The sequence below is a fragment of the Polyodon spathula genome, chromosome 8 (assembly GCF_017654505.1).
Source record: "Polyodon spathula isolate WHYD16114869_AA chromosome 8, ASM1765450v1, whole genome shotgun sequence".
In the NCBI taxonomy this organism is placed as follows: domain Eukaryota; kingdom Metazoa; phylum Chordata; class Actinopteri; order Acipenseriformes; family Polyodontidae; genus Polyodon; species Polyodon spathula.
In genome coordinates, this window is record NC_054541.1 from 7,925,748 (window position 1) to 7,952,299 (window position 26,552).

At 39.5% G+C, this 26,552-nt stretch overlaps 1 protein-coding gene across 1 annotated transcript; it reads right to left on the reverse strand.

The window, feature by feature from the left end:
- Positions 1 to 22,462: 22,462 nt before the first annotated feature.
- On the reverse strand, positions 22,463 to 24,772 carry LOC121319293 (transcription factor Sox-18A-like). Its single transcript, XM_041256565.1, has 2 exons — positions 23,982 to 24,772; positions 22,463 to 23,438 (listed from the first exon to the last, which is right to left on the reverse strand). Exons 1-2 carry the CDS (start codon positions 24,322 to 24,324, stop codon positions 22,564 to 22,566), a joined length of 1,218 nt encoding a protein of 405 aa, XP_041112499.1. The 5' UTR covers positions 24,325 to 24,772; the 3' UTR covers positions 22,463 to 22,563.
- Between the last annotated feature and the right edge of the window lie 1,780 nt (positions 24,773 to 26,552).

The following is a 26,552-nucleotide window of genomic DNA, read 5'->3' on the forward strand; positions in this document are numbered from 1 at the left end:
GTAGGGAAACCAGCTTCACTCTAAGTCACTACAACTTTTTGTGAGGCAAACAGGTACAGCATGCATGTTCCTGCTATTGTTTATATCAATAGGATGTGACAAAATACATCTTCAAGTCATAGCTTAAGGAGCTGAGAGAGAGAGAGAGAGAGAGAGAGAGAGAGAGAGAGAGAGAGAGAGAGAGAGAGAGAGAGAGAGAGAGAGAGAGAGAGATTAAGGGTTAGTTAAAGAGTGGACAGATGCTTGAACAAGAAGCTTGATTCCAGGAACTCTGCTACTCGTCAGCACTTCATATGCATTCAGGGCAATATCTTAATGAAAATAGTTTTAGGTGTCTGCCTGCCATACATCTTCTATAGGATCTGATTAGGAAAACTTCATTTACTTCAGGATTTATTTTTCCTTTTAATTACCTAATGCAGCACTGATGTTACAGTCTGCTATTTCATCAGGAGTGCCATCCTTTGTGATTTTACAGTGTAAGCCCTTTTTCTTACTAAGTTGGTATTGACTTTTTTTTTCATGACCACAATACTTTACTTAAGTAGATCATGTTATGTCCCAAAAAATATACCATGGCGCAGACTAACATTCACAATGTGCCAATGTATTTTTGGAGTGAAAATTATATTCTTTTAACAGTCTTTACTCCTATAAAATTTCTTGTTCAACTTTGTGTGGTATATTTAGTGCAATATTTTCATGTTTCTCTGTGTTTTTAAGTTTTCACTTTCAAGTCACACATCCCACTTCATAGCTTCCTCTGCCTTAGGCATCAGTGTCAGTCTGGAAACAGTATGGAAACTTGATAAAAATGCTCCAATTTGTAACTTGAATATAGCTTTGGTTTTGTGACTGAGATTGAATTGACTCTATTGTGACGGGTGGGGAGCAGTCTTACCTGTTTCTGAATGAATGAAACGCGGATGGATCTTTGTCTTTCACAGCACAGCTGCTCATCTGTTTGACTGATTGTTGTTGTCCCAGATCCTAGGCCCACAAGTCTCTTAATCTCACATGGCTCACACATCTTTAAACATGGGGTCAGTTACCAAAAGGGGATTCTGCACAAATCAAATTACCATGACACGAGAGATCAAGATTTGGAAATGAGACTGCATGTGACTCTTCAGTATCCCAAGGTGGAATTCATTTCAAGGTAATGCAATATACAGCATTGTTGTCAGAGTGAGAAAGCAGAATGCAGTAATGAAGAAATACTCAAATACAGTATATTACCCTAGCATCCTTGACTTCTGTTTTAAATAGTAGGAATGGATAACTCTGATTCTTTCAATGTTTTAGCCAATGCAGTTTGTTCCAAATGTTAATAAGCTAACCAGGGAAATATCCTCACCTGTACTGTACATGGTGATTGATTAAGCTGATTATAAACCCTTGAATCACTCAGGTTGATAAATACAACGAAGCAGAGTCTTATTTCCCAGATTCTAGGTAAATTACACACTGTTCCTAAAATGGAAATCCAATGATCCAGTATATTGTTACTATTATTGCTATTGTCATTAGACATTGTGGACTTCTTCTCTAGATTAACCACACAGAACATGCTGAACAAAAAGCAGCAGCTTTGCACACTAGCTACCATAAGCAACTCAGCAGAGAGATTTTCAAGAAAGCAATGAGCAATTAAAGCCACATTAAACCTGCCTTCGAGAGCTATTGCAGGCAACTACCCCACTCACAAGGTAACTGTCTACGACGCCTTATCAATTTTATTACCTCCCACAGAAACAAACTTTGGAGTAATAAACCCTGACCCTGCTGAGATTCTAATCAAAGTGATATGCTGCATTCCACTACCTTGTTGTGAGCAATCCAAAAACAAGAGCCATGTGAAAACCAATACAGTCTCCTTCTCTCAGATGAGTCGTACCTTTCTTGTAGCACAAAGCAACTTTACAATAACTAATAGGATAGATATGTCTATTGGTTCAGTGCCTTATACTGAAAAACAAAGAAAAATGGACATAGATATACATATTAGTTTCTTGGATTAGACTACTAGCATGAATTTCTGAGTGGATCTTTCTTATGTAGGTATGCAGTATTTAAAGAGTAGTTAATGTGTCCTATACACCGCTGGGTCCTTTATGAACCATGGTCCAGGAATTGGGTTGCTTCTAAGTTTCATTGCCTTGCACACTGTATAATAGGTAGAATGGAAAAGTACAAAGCGGTAGCAACATTTTTTTGCAAAAGTATTTTATTGTGGGAAATTCTTAATCTTTTGCAGACATGCTTTTTCAAGCTGCTCCTCTGTGTCCATTGCTGCTGACAGGGCTTCATTAGACTCTGTCTCATCAGTTGGCTGCTTCATCACCTATTCATTTGCTGTGATTTTTGGCTGTAATTGCCAGACACTAATACAATCTGCAGTTTGTAGATGGAGGCAGATTGCATCAGAGCTATAACACCTGAGGTTCTCCATTGATAATTGAGAGAGAGAGAGAGAGAGAGAGAGAGAGAGAGAGACTTGACTTTTAAGATCCTTTATTTAAATATTCCAAATAAAATCCATTAAAATTCAAATAAAGGTAAAACACAACAAAAGTTAAGATTCCTACTGCCTGAGCAAAATTTAAAAAATCCTAAAATATATCGTGTTCTCCTTAAAAACAGATTTTAAACAAAATAAAAGGATCATTAAAAAATCAATATTAAACAGTGTTTTTTTTCTTTGTTGAAAACAGATAAAAGCCAAAATAAAACACTGTAAAACAAAAATTAAATAAAATTAGAACAAAAACTGGAGCTCCCCCTCCTCACTCACAGCACACAAGGCGTCTCCCACACACCACCTCTCCTGAAAGTCCTCCAGGTTACTGACCAGTTTAAAATACTTAAACTCTACTCTGATCTGGCTGACCACGAGCACCCTGAACTAAACTGGTCAGTCCAGAACCAGAGAGTTGATTTTCCTTGTCTTTAAAATAGCCAATTTTGCCTGTCCAAATAAAAAATTAATAAGAACACACCTGTTTTTCATTTTAAAACTGTATAGAACCCCAAAAATAAAAATTATTCAGGATTCCCTGCAGTAAATTAAAAAGTGGCCGCAGCCTCTCACACTCACTGTAGGCATGAAAGAGAGTTTCCTCTGCTGAGCAAAAAGTGCACTGCTCACTGATGCTGGGGTCCACTCTATGGAGAAACCTGCCTGTGGACACAATGCAGTGTAGAATCTTCCACTGCAGGTCCCCCACTCTCTTGGCGAGAGGCGGTTTGTACAGCACCCTCCACACCGGCCTGTGCCCCTCCTCTACAGCCAAGTAAGCTCGCCACTTAGAGTCTACCAGACCCCTTAGCCTACTATACTCTGTGGCTTTAACACACAATTTGTATATCTGTTTTCCATTCATTGTGTGAAAGATCATTTCCTCCACATTCTGCAATTTAAGCAAAGTCCCTCCATTCTCTCCACCGCCCTCACCTTCCTCACCTACTGCTGGTGACACGATCATCCCTGGAAATAAGGAAAGCTGTCTCTGCTCTGTGCCTCTGGACAACTCCTCCCTCAGGACTGCCTTGAGCCGCGGGGAGAGGCAGCCCCTCAACTCACCCATCAGTCTTTCTGCAAGCCTCTCTGAGTGCCAGCCTAGCTGTGCAGTTAGCTGGGAGGCAGTTAGCCAGCAGGAGAGCTCAAGGTTTAACAGGTGGACCATCCTGGTTACACCTGCTTTTAAAAAACTGGCACAGAGCGTCATCGACTGGAGGAACTTAACTGGAAAGAGTGGATTAAAAAATAGGGGCTCCTCAAACAGGTCCTGCCCTGTCAAGGACTCCACATCCCTTTCCACCCTCACCAGCTGCCAGGCTTTTAAAATACTTTGATAAAAAGGAGGAAGTCCTGCTTTACTAAAACTGGTGTTCTCAATTAAAAACAGGTGTTTTCCTAACCCCAGCCCCCCAAATCTATTGAGAAGGAAACAGGCCAGCCTCTTCCAATGAGCCTCCTCCTCAGTGTACAGGAGTCTCTGAACCGCCTGCAGTCTGAAGGCTGCCACCCTGCTGGCAATGCTGACTAGCCCCTGCCCCCCCTCATCACTAGGGAGGTAGAGGACTGCCGGCCTCAAACTGTGTCTCCCGCTCCAAAAGAACTCCAGCAACACTCTCTGGATCTCCTTCACCAGGCCCTGGGGTGGGTCCAAGCATACCAGCTTGTGCCACAAGCTAGAGGCCACCAGATTATTAATAACAAGCACCCGGCCCTTGAAGGACAGTTGAGCCAGCAGTCCCTTCCACCTCTGCAGCCGCCCCCTCACCCTATCCAACAAACCCTCCCAGTTCTTTTTCATGTAGTTTTCTGTTCCGAGGTGCACCCCCAACACTTTAATACCTGTTCTGTTCCATTTCAGCCCCTCAGGCAGGAAAGGAGGGGTGCCCTCATCCCAGCCGCCTGACAGGAAGGTGTCACATTTTGCCCAGTTTACTCTGGCAGAAGATGCTCTCTGGAACTCATTTAGAGTCTGCTGCAGCGCTTGGACATCTGCATCCCCACTCACAAACACAGTCACATCGTCTGCGTAGGCAGACACCTTCACTGTGGCAGAGGAGGGTGTGGAGGGCGAGGAGGGCACTGTCCATCCAGCTAGCTGACCCTCAGAGGTGCAGCAGGGGCTCTCAGCAGGACAGGGCACAGCCCTGCATACCCCTGCACACTGGGAAGGGCTGACTCAGCCCATTGTTGATCTTTAAAATACTAAAAATGTTGGAATATAAAAGCCGAATATAAGAAATAAAACCAGGACCGAACCCGAAGGCTTCCAGTGTATGAAAGAGGTAGGTGTGGTCGACTCTGTCGAAAGCCTTCTCTTGATCCAGGGAGACCATTCCTACATTAAAATCATCACTTACAGTTAAAAAATCTTGAATAAAAAACAAGTTATCAAAAATAGAGCGATATACAATATGTTTGATCCATATGTATTACAGTTGCGATTGTTTTGGAAAAATCTTTAAATCAGAACATAAAATTGACACAGGTCTCCAATTTTTAAGCTGGCATAGGTCTCCCTTCTTGGGCAGCAGTGTAACCACTGCCCTACGGCAGCTAAGAGGCAGTTCCTTGTGGCTGAGGCTCTCTCTCAGAACCTGGAGCAAATCCTCCCCCATTATATCCCAGAAATTATTATAAAATTCTGCTGGCAGTCCATCGATCCCGGGAACCTTTCCGCTGGAGAGCTGCTTGACAGCGGCGGTCATCTCCTGGTGGGTCAGCGGTGCGTCCAGCTGAATCTGCTCCTTCTCACTGAGGCTGGGTAACCCCTGGAGCAGCCGCTCAGTGTCCTCTATGTTGCACAGTTCTTTATTATAAAGTTCCTTGTAAAAACGCACCGCCTCTCTGCTGATTTCCTCCCGGGTGTGCAGTTCTTTCCCACCAGGAGTCCTGATACAACACAGCTGTCTACTGTCCGCTCTCTTCCTCTCCAGGTTGAAGAAGAAACTAGTGGGGGCATCCATGTCTCTCAACTCCATGAATCTGGAACGCACAATCGCCCCCTTCACTCTTTCCTTCAGCAAGCTCCCCAGCGCGATTTTCTGCTCCTTTAGGTTCTCCAGGGTCTGTTCTTTAAATTCTGAATTTAACCTTTCCTCTAGGAGGAGGATTTTGGACTCCAGTTCTCTCACGGCTGTGTTCAGTGACCTGGTTGCATTTATAGTATATTGTTGACAAAAACATTTAATTTGTATTTTGCCAATGTCCCACCACTGTCTTAAATCTTTATATTGTGCTTTTTCTTTTTTCCAAATTATCCAAAAAAGTTTGAATTGTTGCTTAAATTTTACATCTTGTAATAATTTTACATTGAAATGCCAGTAAGATGCTCTGTGGGGTTCTGATTGAATTAATACTGTAATTAATAGACAGTGGTGGTCAGAGAGACTACTGGGGATGATTCTTGCTTTGATAAATTTATTTAAATCATTTTTAGAAGTATAAAACCGGTCTAGTCTTGCTCTATATACACAGTCTGTGTGATACTGAGACCAGGTGTATTGTCTTGAACTGGGGTGCAGGCATCTCCATATGTCAACCAGGTCACTGGACTCTAACAATGCAGCCAACTCTCTGGAGGACTGAGGGTGTGGTTCATCATTATTTCTATCAATATTAAAATTAACAGTACAATTAAAATCTCCTCCTACTACCACCACATCATTATTATTAATATTAAAAAGAGCTTGCTTTAATTTCTTAAAAAATAAAATTCGTTCGCCCCCTCTATTGGGGGCATAAATATTAATAAAAACATACACTGTACTGCCCAGCCTAGCTCTTACTTTTAAAATCCTCCCTTTCTCGATTTCATCCATATCTAGTAAAACTGCCCCCAGGCTGGGTTTAAAAAGCACGGCTACTCCTGCACTAGTACTAGCGCCGTGACTCATCACGCACAGCCCCTTCCACTCCGCTCGCCACGCCTCCTCATTCTCCTGATCCGAGTGCGTTTCCTGCAGAAACACCACCCCCGCCTGCTTCTGCTCTAAAAACTCGACTAGCTGCGCCCTCTTAAAAGACTGTCTGCAGCCGTTTAGATTAAAAGAAATAAAAACGCACCTTTCCATCATAGCTAAAAAAACTAACACACTAAAACAAGTAATAAAAGAAGTTTCATAAAACACAGCCATTTTTAAACAAGAGATTTTGAACCACTTTTAAGATCCTTTTTAATTTTCTGAACAATTTTTTTTAATCTATAACGTTTTGGCTGATCAAATTCTTCTATTGTGGCTTTCCTTGTTATAACGTGAGCGGAGTGGAGAAATAACCTTAGATCAGGGAAAAAACTCTCTATTTCTACTCCCCTTTTCCCTTTTGTTTCTATCATAAAATCATTTACCTGCTCAAGCGTGTATAACTTTTTCTTACTGACGGGTTGGCTATCAGGGATGTCTGAGATAAGCGAGGAGTCAGAGAGCTCCCCCTCCATCTCATCCGCGCTGTCCTCTCGCTCGCCCCCGAGAATCCGTTCCTCCGCAGCTCCCTCCGACTCCTCGACACCGGTCTCTGCCACAGCCGGCACTATTTCAGGCGGCTGAGATTCAGCTAGCGGAGAGTCTTGCACCGCGCCTGGCTCACCCTGCGCTGTGCTCTCTTCCTCCGCGTTGGGAGGGACTGACGCCCCGCCTGGAGCCCGCAGTCTCCCTGTCTGCACGGGTTCGGAGTTCTGCACTGGCTGCGCTCTGCCATCCGGCAGCTCTGCAGCCTTCCGTTGAAATCGTGTCTTTTTCGCTACTACCTTGAATGATTCTTCACCATTCTCAGTAGTAGCGGTATTATCCTCCGAACCCGTCAGTGACAGGCTGCGGCTGGGTTTCTTTGTGCGAGGCCGTGGTGTTGGTGGTTCTGCTCCGGTTTCCTTCTGGATCGCCCCCTCCTCGGTCAGCACGGGCTCGCTGCTCGGCTGGGGGAGCCGACTCTTCCTCCCGCTCACCCCCAACACCCCCGACTTCCTCCCCTCCAGCATCGCCCTGATCCTGCCCTGTCTCCGCTCTAGCCTTTCTCGGGCAGGCTTTCCTCTGGTGTCCCTGTTCTCCACAGTAAAAACACCTCATCGTTTGGGAACTGGCGAACACCACACAATTCATCCCTTCCACGTTAAAATTCCAGGCAACATTAATGACTTTGTTAGGATCATTTAGTAAGACAAACGCCTGCCTTCTAAACGACATGACGTGCCTAACACTGTTATTTTTGCACCCCAGCGGGATTCCCTTAATCGGGGACACCAGTTTACCAAAACGAGCTAAATTCTTTTCTAATTGCTCATTTTTTAAAAACGGAGGCACATTAGAAATAATAACTTTCGTAACCGGGGTTACTAGAGGGGAAACCTGAACAAATTCACTTTTTACTGTAAATCCTTCCTCTACCAGCTTGTGTACCAGAGACACCTCCAATAAAAATATTACCAGCGCTTTATTCATTCTTGACGCCGACATAATATTTTCAAACCCCACCATCTCTCCTACTGCCAGCAGGCACTCCTCCACCGAAACCCCGGGGTCAGGCAGGCAACGGACCCCGTGTCGGCGGGTGAGAGCCTCCTGAACGAGACCCCATAACAGGATCTCCAAACACCCTACAAACAAACAAACAAACACACACACACCACTAACCTACGAACAAACAAACACACAAAAAGAACAACTAAGTAACTATCAAACAAACAAAATAAATAGATATATAGATAAATAAATTAAGTTTTAAATTTCCCGGTCCTACCGCACCGGCGTTCCACCTCTCTGCAAGCCCTTCCCACAATCCTCCATGAGAGAGAGAGAGAGAGCAGAGAGTTGTGAAGAAGGAGTCCTGTTTTAGATTGGAAGACACCTTTGGGCAAAAATCTGTAATGCCATTTATTGTTGGAAGGAGGGGGTTGATGCTGAGATGCCAGAATCACTGTCGAGCCTTCTTGAAGTGTCGTGGGCTGGTCGACGAAACACAGAGGATGGAAAGTGTCCACTTGAAGACCCCAGAGATGTACCCTACTTAGCTCAATCCAGACGGTTGTCATGCTGATGCGCTGGGGAGACCTCACTGTGGTTGATCCCCGGAGCCAGGATCGCAGCCGTAGTGTGTGCTGATGTGCTGGGGAGGCAAAGTAAGCTGATCCATGGAGCCAGCATTACACTTCAGCCATAAACACTAGGCATAAGGATATCTACATCATCAGATGAAAATAAATGCAAATGGATGGAGATGCAGATGGATCACATTAGTTTACTGTAAAGCTATGTCTTAGTTGGCGCTTATCTTGGTGAGATCTGAGTTCAAATCAACATGAAGTTTTAACATCTGCTATCATGTAATGGAAATCAATCTTATCCACATGCAGATAGACACAAATACACACTGGCAATTTTTTCTTTTTGCACCAATTTGCTCTACTACTTGTCTAGAATATGTATGAGCTACTGTTAAGTCGTGTGGTTTAACATCCTGAACTTGACCACTGTTTTGCACCTCTCAACTCCTCCAGCCCGGTTCAAGCTGCCTTACCCAAATCAGAGGCTCTGAGTTAGAGTTGTATCTTGTCATTATTTAAGGTTGCTTGTGTTGCTATGGTTTGACAGGATCAGAGTCTTGATGGATTTTGGGTGCATGTTAATATGACAATGTACTGGCGACAAGAATGTTTGCAGTACATATAGCAGCCTGAGTGTTTGAAAGTATTAGAAAGAAGTTCAGGTTCCTTATAACCAGTATAAGGTGACAGAACTTCCTTGTTTTCCAAAGTGTTCAAGGACCAACAGGGTGCAGTCTTAAAGACACATTGTTGCTTTGTCTGGAGGCAAATACTCCAGGAGAATCAATCACGTAAACCAAATCCTAATCACAACTGTATCCCAATCCTTTAATTTATTCCTAACCCTAAAGACAGTATCAGATCTCCTCCTGGGGTTCAAGTTAGATAGAAAGTAGAATTACATTCAAATATTTTAGTATAAATTTGCAATTTGACTTGCTGGAGTTGGACCCTAATGGTTCCATACAATCCTTATTTAGTTTAGTTAATAATTATTCTCCATTTTCTTCACAGTGTGCTGTTTCTAATAAAGTGTTGTATAGCATATTAATAGTATATTACTACAGTAATTTCTGTACAATATGTATCATTAAAATAATATCTGTATTTTAAACAGATGAAACTGCCACAGGTGACCTTTTAAACCTATACAATGCTGAGCAGAACAGTTTTGCATCAGCCTGACCTGGATAAAATGAATTAAATCAGCATTTTATTCCATTGGGAAACATGGACAACTGGAGATATGAAGGCAGGGCTATGAATTTATATTTTCTGTGTGATGCTGCCATCTAGTGTTGAAACCAAGCATTACTCTACATCTTTCAATATTCTGCTGTCGGGTATGAATGACACCGATTTTTCACTAGCATTGTGCACTTATGGGAGGCAGGGAGAGGCTAGTCTGTACCACATGACCCCTATTGGAGTAGTAATCTTTTCAGTAAATGAGTGGAAGTTTTGTATCTCTAAGAAGCACTGAATTCCAATGCTAGTAAAAGTCTGGTCTGGCTTACTTATTTCCCTTGATTACACTATGGGCTCACTATGCTTTTTCCATATTTAAACAGTGTCATATTTTTGTATTTATCACATCTCATAATACTAACCAACATACCGCAGAGTGAAGCTGTTTAAAGAATTTTAAAAAATGAATGAAAAGTATTAAAATTACAAGCGGGCCTACATCGGATTCTGTACCCATGCAACCAACAAGAATGATGCAAATATACCCTGTGGTAGTTTCATTCAATTTGCAACAACTTCCATAATAAAGATTTCAGTTTCCCCATCTTACAGACCCTTGTCTTTTACTCAGTAACTTGACGTATCCTGTTATCTACTAGACATATTAATACATATTAAGACCTACTAACAAGTCTGTTCTGTTTTTTTTTTTTTTTTTTTTTTTTGCCAGTCAGTGTATTTCCAATTTATGACAAACATGTTATTTTTATCTGTGTTTTTTTTTCTTTTCTTTTTTTTTTTTTTTTACCGTGCAGGAAGAGTACACACGTCTGTCAAAGTATTGCGGTGAAGTGCCAAACTTGGGAATGCAATTTGTATAGCACACTGAGCGACGCGTTCTGAAGCACATTAAATGCAATATGCAGGCTATTCATAGTTCTATCTCAATATGTAATTGTTTTAAAAGTGTGCTCTTCACATTTTAATGGGCTTCTGGAGTTCAAGAACGTCTCCAGCCAAGCAAGGGTTAACACATTTCTTGTTGTAATGGTGAAGGAAGTGCTATGATTAGCTCCCGACAGGAACGGTTCATCTGCCAAGGTCAACTCCAGCCAATTCATCTTATCAGTGCTGGAGCAGCTGGCGGGCTTGGTGCCTCTTGTAAACAGACGGAGGCTTGGCCCACCGCTTCTGTCCCAGCTGATAAGCCACAACAAAGCTACGAAAAATCACGGCGAGCAGCAGAAACAGCCAGGCACTAGCGCTTACACTTTAAAGATTCTTGAGTGGAACAACAGTCCACAGTGCTCCAGGACTGGGCAGGACTGTGCAGCCGCTGAAGGATTTACACACCACCCTGGTGTCAATGCTTAGTACCGGGAATTCATTTTGAGCATCTCTTCCAGGAAAAATATACTTTGTATAAATGCACTTTAACAATGCAACTAGAGTAAGCAGTGCACAATATAAAACTCAAGTGTAGACTTTTGCTTAAAGTTTGGACATTTTCCAAACAATGAAGAAAAAAGTGATAATTGAGTGAAGTTTTCTCTGTGACATGCAATGGAGAAGTGCACAACATAATCCTTCCCTTTATCATTGTACTTGCAGGTCCCATCTAGAAACAAACAAAGCATTATTCTGATTTTCAACTTAGCCCTTCAAGATGTTTAGGAAAAAACTGTTGGGTTTCTAAACCATCCAACATTTTTATTATAAAGCGCAGGCCAAATTGTAGAACTGAGCCCAACTCTAAATTGCTGGTTGGATTTGTTACAAATGTTGCCTTTTATTGTGAGGAAGCTCATGAATTCCAATAGCAGCTTCAGTTGAATTTGATAAAACTGCCCAAGCAAAACAAAACAAACAAAAAAGCCTCCATGAAAGTGGAGGAATGTTACTACTGATGGCATGTGGACTACACAGGGTTCAGCATTACAAAGAGATATCGATTTTTCTCTTTCAAGAAACTAGTATGAGTACGCATGCCTTCAATGAAAACAAAATTCTAAAATAAAGAGAGCAACACCAACTTCAATATAGTGCATCATTCCAATACAATGCTATAGAAACAGCAATTCCATTGGAGTATAGGGCACATTTTACGTAACGAATGTTTATAACAAACAGAAGGATTAACCCCAGAAGGGATGCCGCTCTGTGGGGGATTCCCAGGGCAGGTATTTTCCTTAGATTTATTTTCCTCCTCCCTGCTGATCTTACATATTGATAAGACTGCCTGCAGGTTTAAATATATGAGCTCAGACGTTTCACATACATTTACCAGGTGGTGGTCCAAGGTGCACAATTGAAGCAGCAAAAAACTGCAAATGAAATCATGTGCTTACTTTCAGAAAGCATTGTTTTTCTGTTTCCCAGACCATATTTAGGCTGCATCCTGTCAATAATATTCCCATCCGAACGATCCAGGAAAAAGCTGTGGGCTTGCAATGAAATGGAGGTACTGAACCACATGCTGGAGGAAGGGGTTTTTCACTTGGGCAGGAAACATGTTTTCAATGAAACACGATGCAATGAATCCCAAGCACAATAGTGCAGATACTTGTACACCTTGAAGCAGAAAAACCCGAAGCAGTACCAGTTCACAAATGGTACAAAAGAAGCAGGTTGAACTGGCTGGAGGGTTAATGCACTTACCTCTTGCTACCAGAGATTGTGCTTCATAATTGATCATTAATAACTGACCATGGCAATAGTAAGGTCAATTATCTACAGTTAATGAACACTGTGGTGGGCGTAACTGCTTTTATAAACCAAACAAATGTGTGAAGACATTTTGTAAATGTTTTATAGGCCGCATTTCAGTCTGGGTTGTTTAAAGTGAGTAAAGTTTAATTAGCTACCTGTGATCGCTCTACTTGGAAGTCTGAGACAATCTGTTAGGGTTATTATCTCCATTAAAGTGACAGAGCATGAACCTTGAAGTAGGGAGAAAGCTTGCATGTTTGCAGCTCTAAAACTACCTTAGGTACATGAATCATACTGTTGTATTAAATTGAACAATCAGGCATGTTTGTGGGATGCTGGGGTTTTAACAAGGCTTGTCAGATTTCAATAGTTTATCTCACTTCTGCATCCCTTGGTTAAGGAACCTCATTCTTCAAGGCTGATAATGGCCACATGTTTCCTAGCTGTTTAGAACTGTTATTTGAACTTAGAGTATTTCTGCATTTTTGGCAACAGTGTTTCTTTAACATGGGATGGGGTGGAGTGCTGGATAAATGTTTGGTATCTGTCACGATGAAGTCATTCTCCTGCTCTGCAGCCTGTGGCATTCTGCAGACTGACTAAGGTTATCCTGGAACAGCAGGTATCCAGTCACCCAAAAAACACATTCCTAATTATCAAGTAAAGCTTGCTGTTTGTGTTGGATGTGATTCCAAACTGATAAATGTGTTTTACTTGTGTTGAACTGCAGGGGTGGATTACAGAATACCATGCTCAAAGTGGTCATGTCAAAGGCTGTTACATTTTGCCATTTAATCTTGTTTTTTTTTTTTTTTTTTTTTTTAAATCTGTTTCCGTTTAATATCTCCTAACACAGCAGGCACGTCCTTTATGAGCTGTCTCTGTCTCGATGCGAGGTGAAAAACCAACAGTGTTGTTAATGCTTTATTTTGTGTGGTATAAATAACTGCTGAAGTGATGTGCTGTTACCCATTCATTGAAATGTGTTTTGCTTATATTATCGTCATTCATAACACGAGAGCTGAGATGTACTATCTTAAATTCAGCTCTGACCATCTCTTTAAACAGCTGTCCTGTATGATACAAGCTCACATGCCTGCAACAGCTACCTTACAACAATACTTTATATTAATACAAAAACAAGCCGTATACTGCCGTATTTTGGCCACACTAACATTGCAGTGCATTGTATCATAAGTGGGTTCCATTTTGTTACTGCAAATTAACTGGGTATACATTAATGAGCTATACAGTGGTAGATCTTAATACTGATGCCCTAAACCCACTGGTCTATTGTACTGCATTTTGTGCAGTTAATAATGGGGTCAATTAATCACACCTACATCATTACTACAGCTTTAAAGGCAGGTGGTATTTAGACCATTGAAATAGTACTTTGTTTCTTTAGCAAGATTGATGACTGCAAACGTGTAGCTTAACACCAGCTGGCTGGATTGTAAGTAATACTGTGAGGTGCTGTGCCGGTTAGATAAACACGATTTCACAACCCCCGCTTCCAAATATCCTGTCAGCGTCCTTGTTCTTCCTCGTACCAGCAGTTCTCTTGTTTGTCTCCTTTCCGTTGCATCATGCTGCTCGTAGTTTCCTGTTTTCATCGGAACTTTCAGCGGTGCCTGTGTGCCTCTGGAGCTCTTTCTCAAACATATTTTCAGACTCTATTGACGACTTCGTGACAAATGACAAAATAATAATAATTAAAAAAAAATACTGCTGGTCCCTGTAGGTACATGCACCACCACCCCCCCTCACTACAAAAGAACATGCAGTACAGGTACTGGAGAAATCTTCAGAGCCACTAAAGAGGAAATACCCAAGTCTTGGCCAACCTTAACAACTTTCTAGCAGGTCTTTTAGTTCTTTCTTCTGTTTAGTTTTCCAGCCATTATTTTCACTTTGACCCAAGTCCATTTAACACCACGCCGTTTAGCTGTTTCAGGAATACAGTACCTGCTGCACAGGAAGTGAATTTATAGAGAGGTGGAAGGATAATTGAGGGTCATTTGAGTTGAGTGAAAGTGAATCTGGTAGCTCGATAGTTTGGCGGTAAAAACGACTCCTTCAGTATTTTGCACATGGTATCATGAAGTTGATAATGCTTATATCTGTCACATTAGATTGTTTTTTAATACCCCATTTGTTAAAACCACAGAGTTAATACACTAGTCTTATCCTCAGTTGAAGTGAGGAATGAGTTTGGTAAGTCTAGCTCTCAGTAGCATTCTACTGCATAGGATCACAGCACTAGTGGCATACCAATGTGTCTCTGTTGAAGGAAGAGGCCTGGGGATGTATAAATGCCAGGCACTGTTGTTCAGGTCTATTGAGTGCAAATCTCTTTGTGTCAAGACGTGACAGCACTTCATATCTCTGGCAGAAGTGTGGATGTTATAATAAAGAACAAACACCATTGACTTAAGACATTAGAAGTGGCGTAAATTAGTGGTAAAATCATCTTCTTGTCCCTTCTGAGCCACTAATTGTTCATTTCAGAGCTCTTGTGCAAGTTATTTTCTTCACAGATTCTTAAAGTAATACCACTGTTGCACATCAGTACTTTGGGTCCTCAATATAATGGCAGCTTTGACATAAATAAGGTTATCAGGATATTGATTTCAATCGTTACTTAAAGTTTCTTATTTATGGTAGCAAATGATGTTTATTCGTCATGTTAAAGGTCTGGCATTTTCAGTAAAACCCTCAAGGTTCCAAGGTCCCCATACTCTGGTACACTATTAGCTCCGTAGTCTGTGCTCTGTTTGGAAAGGGAGCGGCCTGTTTCACATACACAATTCTTTTTTTTGAGGATTTTGTAGGGCTGTCTGAAAACAATTTCCAATTCACAGTAGTGACTGGAGGTCTGGAAATCTTTATTTGACAAGTAAATTAGATATCCATATCCTAACTGAAACGCCATCTTTCAATATTTGGAAAGTATTATTTATTAACAATTCCATTGGAATTCACATAGAGGTGCTACAGGTATGGAGGTTGCATTGGACTAAGCATGCCTCATCAACCTTAACGTTAGTTCTAGGCCAAACAACATAAAAAAGATTATGTAAGTTTCTTCAATCAGCCTAGGAGCCAACATTCCACAATTCATTTGTGTGTGCTTATACCAGGGTTTTTAATTTTTTATATATATGTATTTTTTTTTGCAAGTTTTTGACATGGCAGAGCTGGTTCTTACTGAGCAGGAAGCAAAAAGGCAACTGAAATAACAGGAGAGAGGAAGCAGTGGTGACATTCTCAAATTAAATAAATCAAATAAGCCACAGGTGATCTCTGCCAGGAAGAGACAGCCAAGAATAAGGCACTGAAAAAAAAAAAAACGAGAGGAAGTGCAAGGGAGTTACGTGCCAAAATCACGCAAGAAATGTGTCAGCGTGGCTTGCAAAAGAAAAGTGAATATTCAAAGAGCAGTAAAAGGCATGTTAACATGTTGGTTCATTTAAGAGACAGGATGTTTAATAGTTGCAATTTATTTGAAATTACAGTCGTGAAGCATAACAGGGCTACTTTGGCTTTATTTTTGTTCTTGTCATCGTAAGGAAACAGACTGCTTTATACTGACATTCTTTTGCAGCATCAGCAGGAAAAACCTGTGTCTTACTCCCTTGCTGGAGTTTGAAAGTGTTTATTATAACAAATTGAATTTTCAGAGGTTCGGAATGTGAATTCTGCTTGTTTTCTCTACCTGTTTGTTGTCGCATTGCAAAATTCCCAAGATATCACAGATTACTTCTTTCATTTGTCTGTATTTATTTTTTTAAACTTAAAAATCTTTTAAGAAACAAAACATAAATTTATCAAGGACTGTTAATACTCCTGTAGACTCTCTCTCTCTCTCTCTCAAAAAAAAAAAATCATGGTGTGTAGATAAGCCCTGACAGGGGACTAAAATTACTGCTTATTTGAAAAACTGAGGTCATTAGAATGTAACATTTCTTGCATACCTTAAAACAGCCAGGTCGTAGGGAAGAAGCAAATTAAACATTCCAGAGCCTCAAGGTTACATCATGTCCTTCGACGAGTCGACAGGGAAAACCTCGAGCAAAGCCAAAATGTCTGGACTAAGACCACACAATTCTCATACTCTGAGTCTTACAACCCAACTGTTACACACAAAACCACACAAGCATACGAAGAGGTCCATTCAACTGATATAAGCAGCGGGGGGGATTGAAATATAACTGTCACTCTTATAGGGGCCTACTGTGTATCAAGGTTCTTATAATCAAACATTGAACATATCAGTCTCTTTAGGCCATGTCTGTCTTTTAAGAACACGTTTAATTTAGTTCAATAAACAGACCCCTAAATAAAAAGCACTCAATCACATTTCACCCATGCCTGCTTTTACAGCATGTTGGGATTAGCATGGTCCCATGTAGCAGATGGGAAGGTACCTCGCTACAGGTTAGAGCAGGTAAGCGTGTCTACAAAGACTTGCATGAATCACTGAATAAAGCTTGGCTGCTGCCGCTAAGAGCATGTCTGTAACAAGGTGAAGGTACTGAAGCATGTCCAGTTTTCTGACTATAGGTGGCGCTGATGTCAACTGTAGGCTCCCCTCGCAAGGATGGTGGAGAGAGCCCTTAAGGTTGCCGTCTTTGTGAGGTCAGGTAAGGTAGATACAAGGAGGTACCTCTCTCTGGTTGGCCATGTTGGTAAGGACCCCTGTGGGTAGTCTATAGGTCCAGGCTGATTGGAGAGGAGGAGCCTCTGATAGGGAGCTACTTTACCTGGAGCCTCTGGCTGGAGCTTGAAGGAAGACAGGCAGTGAGATCAGGGCTACAGAAGGGAGTATTGTGTTTTTAACTTTTGTCCTGAAGATTGTTTCCCTTTATACTTTTCTACAGAGGCTCATTCCAGGGGATACCAGTGGGCTGAGAGTGGAGAAAATAAGGACTGGAAACAAGGGGGACTTGAAAACCTGCCTTGAAAACATTTTGGGGAAACTCCCTAATAAGGCTTCTCCCTGGGACATTAACCCTTCGGACTGCCTATGGCCTGTTTTGATTTATTTTGTTATTTTGTTCTGTTTTCCTGTAAATAGTGTAAATAATAAACTGTGAGTGTGTTTCCTGCAAAACCTGTGCATCTCTGTCTTATTCTGTGCCACCATTTACAAGGTCCCTGATAGAAAATGTCACGAATTTAACAAATAGCTATGGATTGTATTCTAGCCACCTCTTTAATTTGTAGTGGCATTCCTGTACTGTATTTATTTATAATATTTTTCCAGGGAAAGCCCAGTACATTGTATTGAAATTTGCATGCCTTAGAGTGTTAAGGCACTTGGAAAACGTATAGTCTGTGTGTTATAGCCACCTCCAGACTACATTCAAGACACTGCTTTAGTGTTAATGACCAATATTTTATTTAATTATAAACGCCTTAACCCCTAAACATCCTAGTACGGTCTGTTTTATTATTGTATTCTTGTTTTCATAAAAACAAACAAACAAACAAACAGTGTTTCTTGAATATTTACCTGTTCTGGATCATTAACCATATCATTGCAGCTCAGTCAAATTATATATATTATTTTACACCTTTTGCAAACCACGCTGGAAATCCAGAGTTATATTCGCACATGCATGCATGCTGCTGCTGCTACTAATTATTTGAATTAACAATTTGTCTGCTAAGAAAAAGTGAAAAAGTATACTCTGCTATCAGCTAAAGATGGGTAGAGTTGATGTTATGAAAAGTGAGCAGTTAAGCACAGGCCTTTTTCTTGTCTTACCCAAAAATGAATGCCTAGGCTTGAATCCCACTCTAGAAAAACAGCAGCAAAGATTGTTTAAAATCCTACAGATGTTCTAGTTATACATACAAGTCTTAATTTGCTTTGAAGGCTTGCTGTATAGAAAGAGAATCTTGGCACTGTTTTGAAAGTATTACTGTACTTACAACCCTGTACAAATCCAAACCAGACCTTTCTATCAGGGATATCATTCTTGGTTATTAAGGGAACAAGTTAATGGAAGACAATGTTGTAAATTGTGGGAATCTGCAGAGATGAATGGCAGCTTTAATTCCACAGTTCCTCTGGGATGCAGGTTTTTAAATTAGTATATCCGTTCCTGGGCTCCCAATGGCATCCTTCCACCAACCGCTGTCTTGTGGTTAGACTTTTATTTCCCTCAAGGAAAACCACAAAATGTAAACAAAAAAAGTTTCTGTTTTCTGGTTTTTAAATACAATTTTACCAGTATGAGAGCCGTGATAATCTTTAGACTTAGCTGCTGCTAATGAATCATTTATCGAGGGGGAGGGTATCACAGCTGATGAAAGAGGATAACATTTATGAGGTTTGGAGTTTTTTCCCCACATGAAAGTTTTGTTCTTGCTATTTCATTATTTGATTCTTTGTATCTATTTGATGTTCTAAATTAGTCTTTTTCTCTCATGTTTTGCATAATCCATCTTTTGCTGCAATCCACAATGTTTTCATTAAAAACATGCCCTAGATCTACCAAACATATAAACATTGCTTGTGTTTCAGATAGCAATAGTGCATGCTGTTCTGAATTGCATTTATCTATGGTTCCCATACTATGCCGGTATTGGTGCCTAATGTTATAAGGGATTTACAGTACTTTAGTTTAAGCTACAGTAGTGTCTTGGTTTCATCATAGAACCAAAAGCAAACTTGACAGTTCTTTGGAACCATCATATCACCAGTGGGATATCCATCCGCCTGTCATTATCCAGGGCAGGTCAGGTCAGGCCGTCTCAAACGTGACCTACAATTCTGGCCAACATTTTCTGGAGGCTTCAATATGAAGAGGATATTTAAAAGATATTTACTGTCCAAATGTACCAGTAACCGAATGATCATAGGGAAACATCACTCGCAAATTCAAATATACCATGAACACTAAAAGCAATGATTTAGGGAAGCAACTTATTATATATCATTAATTCAGGAAACAAAAACCAAATCAAGACCCAAGCAGCTAGGGTTATAAAAGTTAATTGTGAACTAGAAAAAGTACAATTATTAATCTGCAGTCTTCTACTGTAGCTCTCCAGGCATGACAAGATCTCCATCCGAATGAGTACAGTGTAGGTTACCCTTTGATGTGGTTTTATTGATTGGCTTTCTACCTGAAACAGTAGCAAGGTGAGAGCGTATAGAAGTTCCGGGTGAGAAGAAGCTGAAATGCTACACCTGTAGAGTGATTGATTGTTTTTAGAGGAGAGTCTATCTTTCCCCATATATTATTTATCTCTTAGCTTTTAAAGACAAAACAAAACAAAAAAATCCAAAAAAACAGAAAAGCACATACTTTACAACCAAGCACTGAATTAAATCAAAATATATGGTGGTGCTATTGCTGTAATATAAATGTGCATATCATGATCCTGTTACTCTGCTGAGTAGCCATGTTCTGACTAACACTGCATCTGTGTGATTCACTATGTGTCATATTCTATAGGGTGTTTCCTCTGTACATGTCATCCTTACACAGGATACCGACTGAGATATTCTGCTTCCATTGCTTGCTATGGAGTCCTGCCAAATACCCGGGCTGTTTTTAAAAACAATGACATAATGTTTGCAGTCTATTACTAACTCTAATTTATAAGCTAATCTTTTTAATGGAATTTACCAAAAATAACAAAAAAACCCAAAACAAAACAAAACAAAATAAAACTGCATAATGGTTTCTAAGCAAAATGGGGCAAGGGCACTTTAAATAATATTAATAATAAAAATACCGAGACTTAATAACTTGTGAAATTACTTAGAATTACATATCTATTGCTGGAAAATTCAGAAACTGATGTGTTATAAAAACACCTAATTATCTAACTATATGCAGTGAACTCTGTTTGATGTAGCCCGACTCAGTAGTAGTAAAGACAGTAGAGTTGCAGTGACAGGTGAGGGAGGTGAGGAGGGTGAGGCCCCACTCCGCCCCCCTCCCCCCCACGTGAAATTGTTCGGTACTGTGAAATATAAAGGCATTACACTGGAGAAATGGTGCCGGAGGTTGAACAGAAGGCTGTCTCAAAAGGTTACACAATATCTTTCCACTCTGGGAAGGCTCATCAGAATGTGATATCTATTCAGGAGAGAATATCTCTCCTTGAATGCACTTCCCAGACATGAACCAGTGATCCTGCCGCTGTGTGGTTTAGCAGGGCTTGCCTCTGTCTTGACATTCTAACAAATTTTACCACCCGTCAATTGGGGGCAAGAAACAAGCAAACACTGAACTTTATTTCCACATACAACAATTTACTAAAACAAGTGCATATATGATTTACTGTGGTATATATGTGCATATATGCACAATGCATTTTTATTTGATATATATATATATATATATATATATATATATATATATATATATATATATATATACTATATATACATGTATAATATATATGTATATACATATAGATATATATATATATATATATTTGATATATATATATATGACATACATATATATATATATATATATAGATATATATATATATATATATATTGACACATATATATCTATATACTATCTATATATCTATATATATATATATATATATATATATATATATATATATATATATATATATATATATATATATGTGTGTGTGTGTGTGTGTGTATTTGTATTAAAAACCTTTTAAAATAGTCCCTATTTTGTCCTCTTTTGAAAACATGCTGTGTTTTTAGCTAGTGGTTTTGAAATAATTGGTTTGCTGGCAAAGTCTACTCTGTGGTTTATCAAAAATGGAATAAGAAAGTGCTGTGAACTAAAACCTAAACATTTTGGGTTTTTAAACATGTCTTTACTTCTCAGATGCTCATCATGTTATCACAGGGTCTAATCTTGGTATAGTAGTACTAAAAACAAGGGTGAGTCTTTCACAGCATACACAATGAGCTGTATTCATGAAGCAATAGCTGTGACAGTAAATGTGTTTTAGCCCTATATGAATGCAGCCGTACCTCTTAAAATGTGATACTTTCAAATATCGAAATATACCAAATGCTTGAAACACACACACAATAAGCATTACAAATTTTATTATTAAAACAATTAGAAACAAATTTCAAAGATAGTAACAATTGTAACTATTTACAGAGATGATACTAATAAAAAAAATGTACAAATAATTTTGTCCTTTTAATTAACTTTTGGAATGTTCTGCAAAATCAGCAGAGATATTGTTTCATGATAATCCCAAACACACACACTTTTTGTTTTGTATAATCCAATATAAAACAAAGACAGCTATACCGCAGGCAGACCCAGCAGTTTCAGCTAACATAATCTACAATGCATATTCAGTTCTAAACTATTCCTGTAAAATCCCAGTGCTACCCTCCGGTGCTGTATGGCATGCACTCTGGGAGAAATGATCTTAGAAGAATCTCTCTTCAGATACACGCAACAATCACTTCTCTCTGGACGGCAGATGGTTCCAATTAAATGCTTATTACATATGGGCTTAAACAGCTAGTATCTTTTTCATTGTATTCGAAGGGTTGAGGCCCATGATGTTACCACATCTGGTAAATCTGATCATTTTGTCAGCAAAACGTTAGAATCACGTCTTAATGAAAGAGTAACGATTGCATGAAACTTTTAGATTTTTATATATAAAACAATTCATAGCTGAGAACCAGTGAATATGATAAAAATAAAACAAAAAACAATATTATAGTACTGTTAAAATTACATCACAGATTTGATATACATTATGCATACTAGAGTACATTATGTGTAAGCAATTTCCACTTGAAACCCATGTTTATAGTTAGTCTGAAAAATATTTGGTCAGGCATCAACATTGTATCTTTAAATTATCTAAATGGGAAATCACTAAGTTGAAAAAAAAATATATATCCATCATTTTAAACGATCAATCATAATAAACAATGTCTCTAATAATGTAAAAATATTATAAAGACATTGATAGAGACTTTTCGTTAAAATGTTTGTCTAAATTTCCTTTTTAGTAAGAGTGAATGTATTTTTTATTGGGTTATCTTTCGATTTATGTTTACTATATGACATACATTATAGACCTTTTTTTTTTTTTTCCAATAACCACACATTGCAATTTACCCTGTGATGCAAGTGCTGTAGTACACAGCATTACTGGCATCTGACAAAGCTGATATCAAAGGGCTCTCCTCGCAAGATACATGTCTAGGAGTCACCTTGGACAAAGAGACGTTGTACGTCTGTCCCAGCCCATCAAGACGAGTCCTGCTCATGTTGAGGTACTGGTCAAACTCATTGCGGTCCATTTCCGTCCAGAACTCCGAGTGCTCCACATTGTCCACCTGGTGAGCCTCTGGTGGAGGAGAAAGCTGGCCAAGATGGCCTGAGAAACTGGGCTGGGCTCCTGAATATAACTGGTTGTAGTAGACACTGCGAGTGTGAGGGTTCTTCATGACATCAGGGCTCGGGGAGAAGGAGATGTGCGTCCCTTCAGCTCTCGTAATGTGTGCCTTCTCTTGATGGCACTCTGATGATTTCTGGGAGTGGTGTTGTGGGTGGTGGTGGTGGTGTTGGTGGTGGTTGTGGTTGTGGTAGTTAATCCATGGCACCAGGTTCAAGTCTTCATGCATGTGGGGCGGGAAGAAGACTGGGTCACTCTCCTCCAGCACGTCCAGAGGAGACATCTCAGGGGTTGGCAGCCCATAGCTCTCAAGCTCAGAGCCCATGGGATGAAGGTCTCTGAAGTGGGTAAGCGGAGGCAGTTGGTGGTGGCTCCCATTGTGGTGATTCATACTGAAGTTTTCACCACCACAAGTCTGGGAAAGGCTGTGGAGAAGGTTTGGCTCCATCCTTTTGATTTTCTTGGCTTGCTTCTTTCTCCTTGGGCGGTATTTGTAATTGGGATGATCCTGGAGATGCTGGACTCGCAGCCTCTCTGCTTCTTCCACAAATGGACGTTTTTCAATCGAACTCAAAGCTTTCCAGGACTGCCCTGTGCAAATCAAAGAAGAAGAAAAAAAGTTTTTTTTTTTTTTTTGGTTTTTACTAATTTTGTATTTCTGTGAGTAATGTATTTGTTAACTGCAATGACATCCATGAAAGAATGTCCTTTTTTTACAATAAAGAATCATATTTACTAAAGTTATGAAAATGTTTTTTAACAATCAAAAGGCTGTCAATGCTTGTTCGAAACAAATAAAGTGCATGTACAGCTGAAGCATTTAAACTGCAGAAGCATTAAATTAATAAAAGAACAAAAAGGTGCACTTGAGAAAAATATTTGCATATCCAAAATGTCCTTATGGATAAATTATATGAAAGGTATATTTCTCAATTCACAGTAATCATAATATGATTATAATTATAATATAATTGCAGCATTGAAAAATAACTCTGGAAACCATAAATGTGCAGTATCAAGCTGTCTGGTTAATATATATATATATATATATATATATATATATATATATATATATATATATATATATATATATATACAAATAAAGTCAGTGTTAGCAATTAAACTTTTTTTTACCTAACATTTTGCTCAGGACTGCATTGTGCAGATCAGGGTTTTGCAGAGCCAGACGTTTCCTTTCGTCTTTAGCCCAGACCATGAAGGCATTCATGGGCCGCCGAATCCTTGATTCTTCTCTGGATTTCCCCTCCAAGCTTCCTGGAGTCGTATCTAATCCAAACCTGGACTCAGGGCTGGCAGTCTGGATCTCAACGGCAGCAGCAGAACCTGGATCTCCCACTAGTGTCTGGTCGAACCCAAGCCCTGGATCACAGCCTGGGCTGTGGGCTCCCACCCATGAACAGTCGCCCCTGGGCTGAGAATTCTCCTCTCTACGATAACTAGACTCAGATATATTCATTCCAGCAAGAAAACCTTGTTTTTCAAAATCTATTTTATTAAAGAAAGCTGAAGATGTTGCGATTATCCTTTGATAACTATTCAAACTAGATCACTGGCCAAACTCTCCTCTAGACCTTTTTTTCTAAAGATTTGAAAGTTGTGGTGTGTGTTGATATGTTGATGGTGTAAATATATAAACTCTTCACCAATCAGAGAGCAGGAAAGGAGGAGCATTGTTTGCAGTATATCCAGAGGAGGAGCTGAACCCCCCCCCTTCCAATCCATTGTAATTTGAGAGGGGTATTGTTCATAGGACCAATTGAAATAAGATTTCCCGCTTGGCATTATGCTGCATTCCCTAACTCGGCCTCCTCAGCTAGTCGCCTCTTGAGTTAGAAGTCTCCAAAATCCTGACTGCGGTCACCTCAAACCACAGTCAATGTCGCAATTATTAACAGCCCATTTTCATGAGAAACACAAATCTCTGAAATCTTATTATGAACAGTGTATTTTAACCCCTTACTCACCAACTGATTTTGGCATGGTCTGTTCACAGCCTGGTGCAATGTTAAACCAGCACCAGTTTGCAAATCCCCCTGTTTTTATGAGACATTGTTGGATTCAGTCAGCTCCTTTGACAAGTATTTACTGCAGTAAAAAGTAAAAAGGTATCCCAAATGAGCCCAAGATTCTGCAGACAGGTTTCTGGGTAAACACAACTGAAAGGACTTGCTAGGAATTGAGACCACCTGCAGGTCAAGAGTGCATGGTTGTTGGGTTAAGGATAGATTTAGATTTCCCAGGATAATATGCAGGTGCCGGGTGATGCAAATGGAACTATCAGCTCTAATTAGGTTTTAATAACCACTGGAACCCCAAGATGACAAGACTGAAGTGAACCACTTTTTGTAGTAATGCACTGGAGTAATGGAAAATGATGTCTCAATCCTGAAATTATAGGTGATGCAAACCTTTTGGCCAGAGCTGTATACTGGGAGATATCAGACCATTCATATTACTTTTTTTCTACCGAGGTCAACTTTATCTCTTGTCTTTTGATCAACTATTAAAATATTTGATTCATTTTTTAAATCAATCGATGTGGTATATCTTTATAAGCATCCTTAAAAACAATGGATTCTTCATGGAATTACAACAGCACAAATATGAAATAAATAGAGGCTTGCATCCATGTGAATAGAACAGAACCGTTATTATATAAAGCCTTTGTGAAATATTCATATTGCTCCCTGAATTGAAGTTTCAGTATCTATCTATTTTCAGAGCATAGTTACCGTACACACAATGAGTTGACTATTGAAACAGAAATTGGTGAATGAATTACTCTGTCTTTTATAACAGTGTAAAACAAAACACCAGTTAATAAATGTTATAAAACAAGAAAATGTAATAAAATATATTTATGGTGAAAAAAAATTGACCCTGTAATTAATTATTGCATATCCTGGGTGACTTTGTGTATTGTCAAATAAAAATATACCAGCATATAACCATTTAATATATATTTTGTTTGAAGCAATTAGACATTTTTGGTCCAGTTTATTTTTTGTTTTTGTACCTCCCAAATGAAATCAAATTGAGTTGATATTTTTGACGTTCACGTTAAGAGTCAGTACAAATGTTATCAATGCTTCTTGCTCGTGTTACTTCTTGTAGCAGAATTAATCTATAAGTACAATCTTCAGTCTCTGTTATGGCTCAGATAACAAAATGAATATATTTACAAAACATCACAAAACTTAAATCTATGAGGCACAGTACCTTTACATGTTGCTTTTGCTCTGCTGCAATTCAGCAAAAAGGACTACGTTATTTCTGGATTTAGCCAGCTGCTTAGTATTGGTAAAACATACATACATAAATACACACTGTACATACATACAGAAAGCAACAGTTGTAGAATATTTTCAATAAGAAAGGTATGCAACAAAATAACTTTAAGAGAAACTGAATGCACACTTATAAAGTGACGTACCGAAAAACATACAAAGCAATGGTATTTGTGAAGCATTTACAATTTCTATACTTTTTTTTACAAAACAAAGCAAAAATTAAATGTTACCTGTTTTTAAAAATCCAAACTTGTGTATGCAAGGATCCTACTGTCTAATTGTAATTGTGCAGCAATCAGCCCTAAGGTTTTAGATGTTAATTCAATAGAGCGAGTCTTTCAGGAAAGGTGTATTGTGTTCTCTGTATACACTGGCAAGGTGAAACCCTATAAAT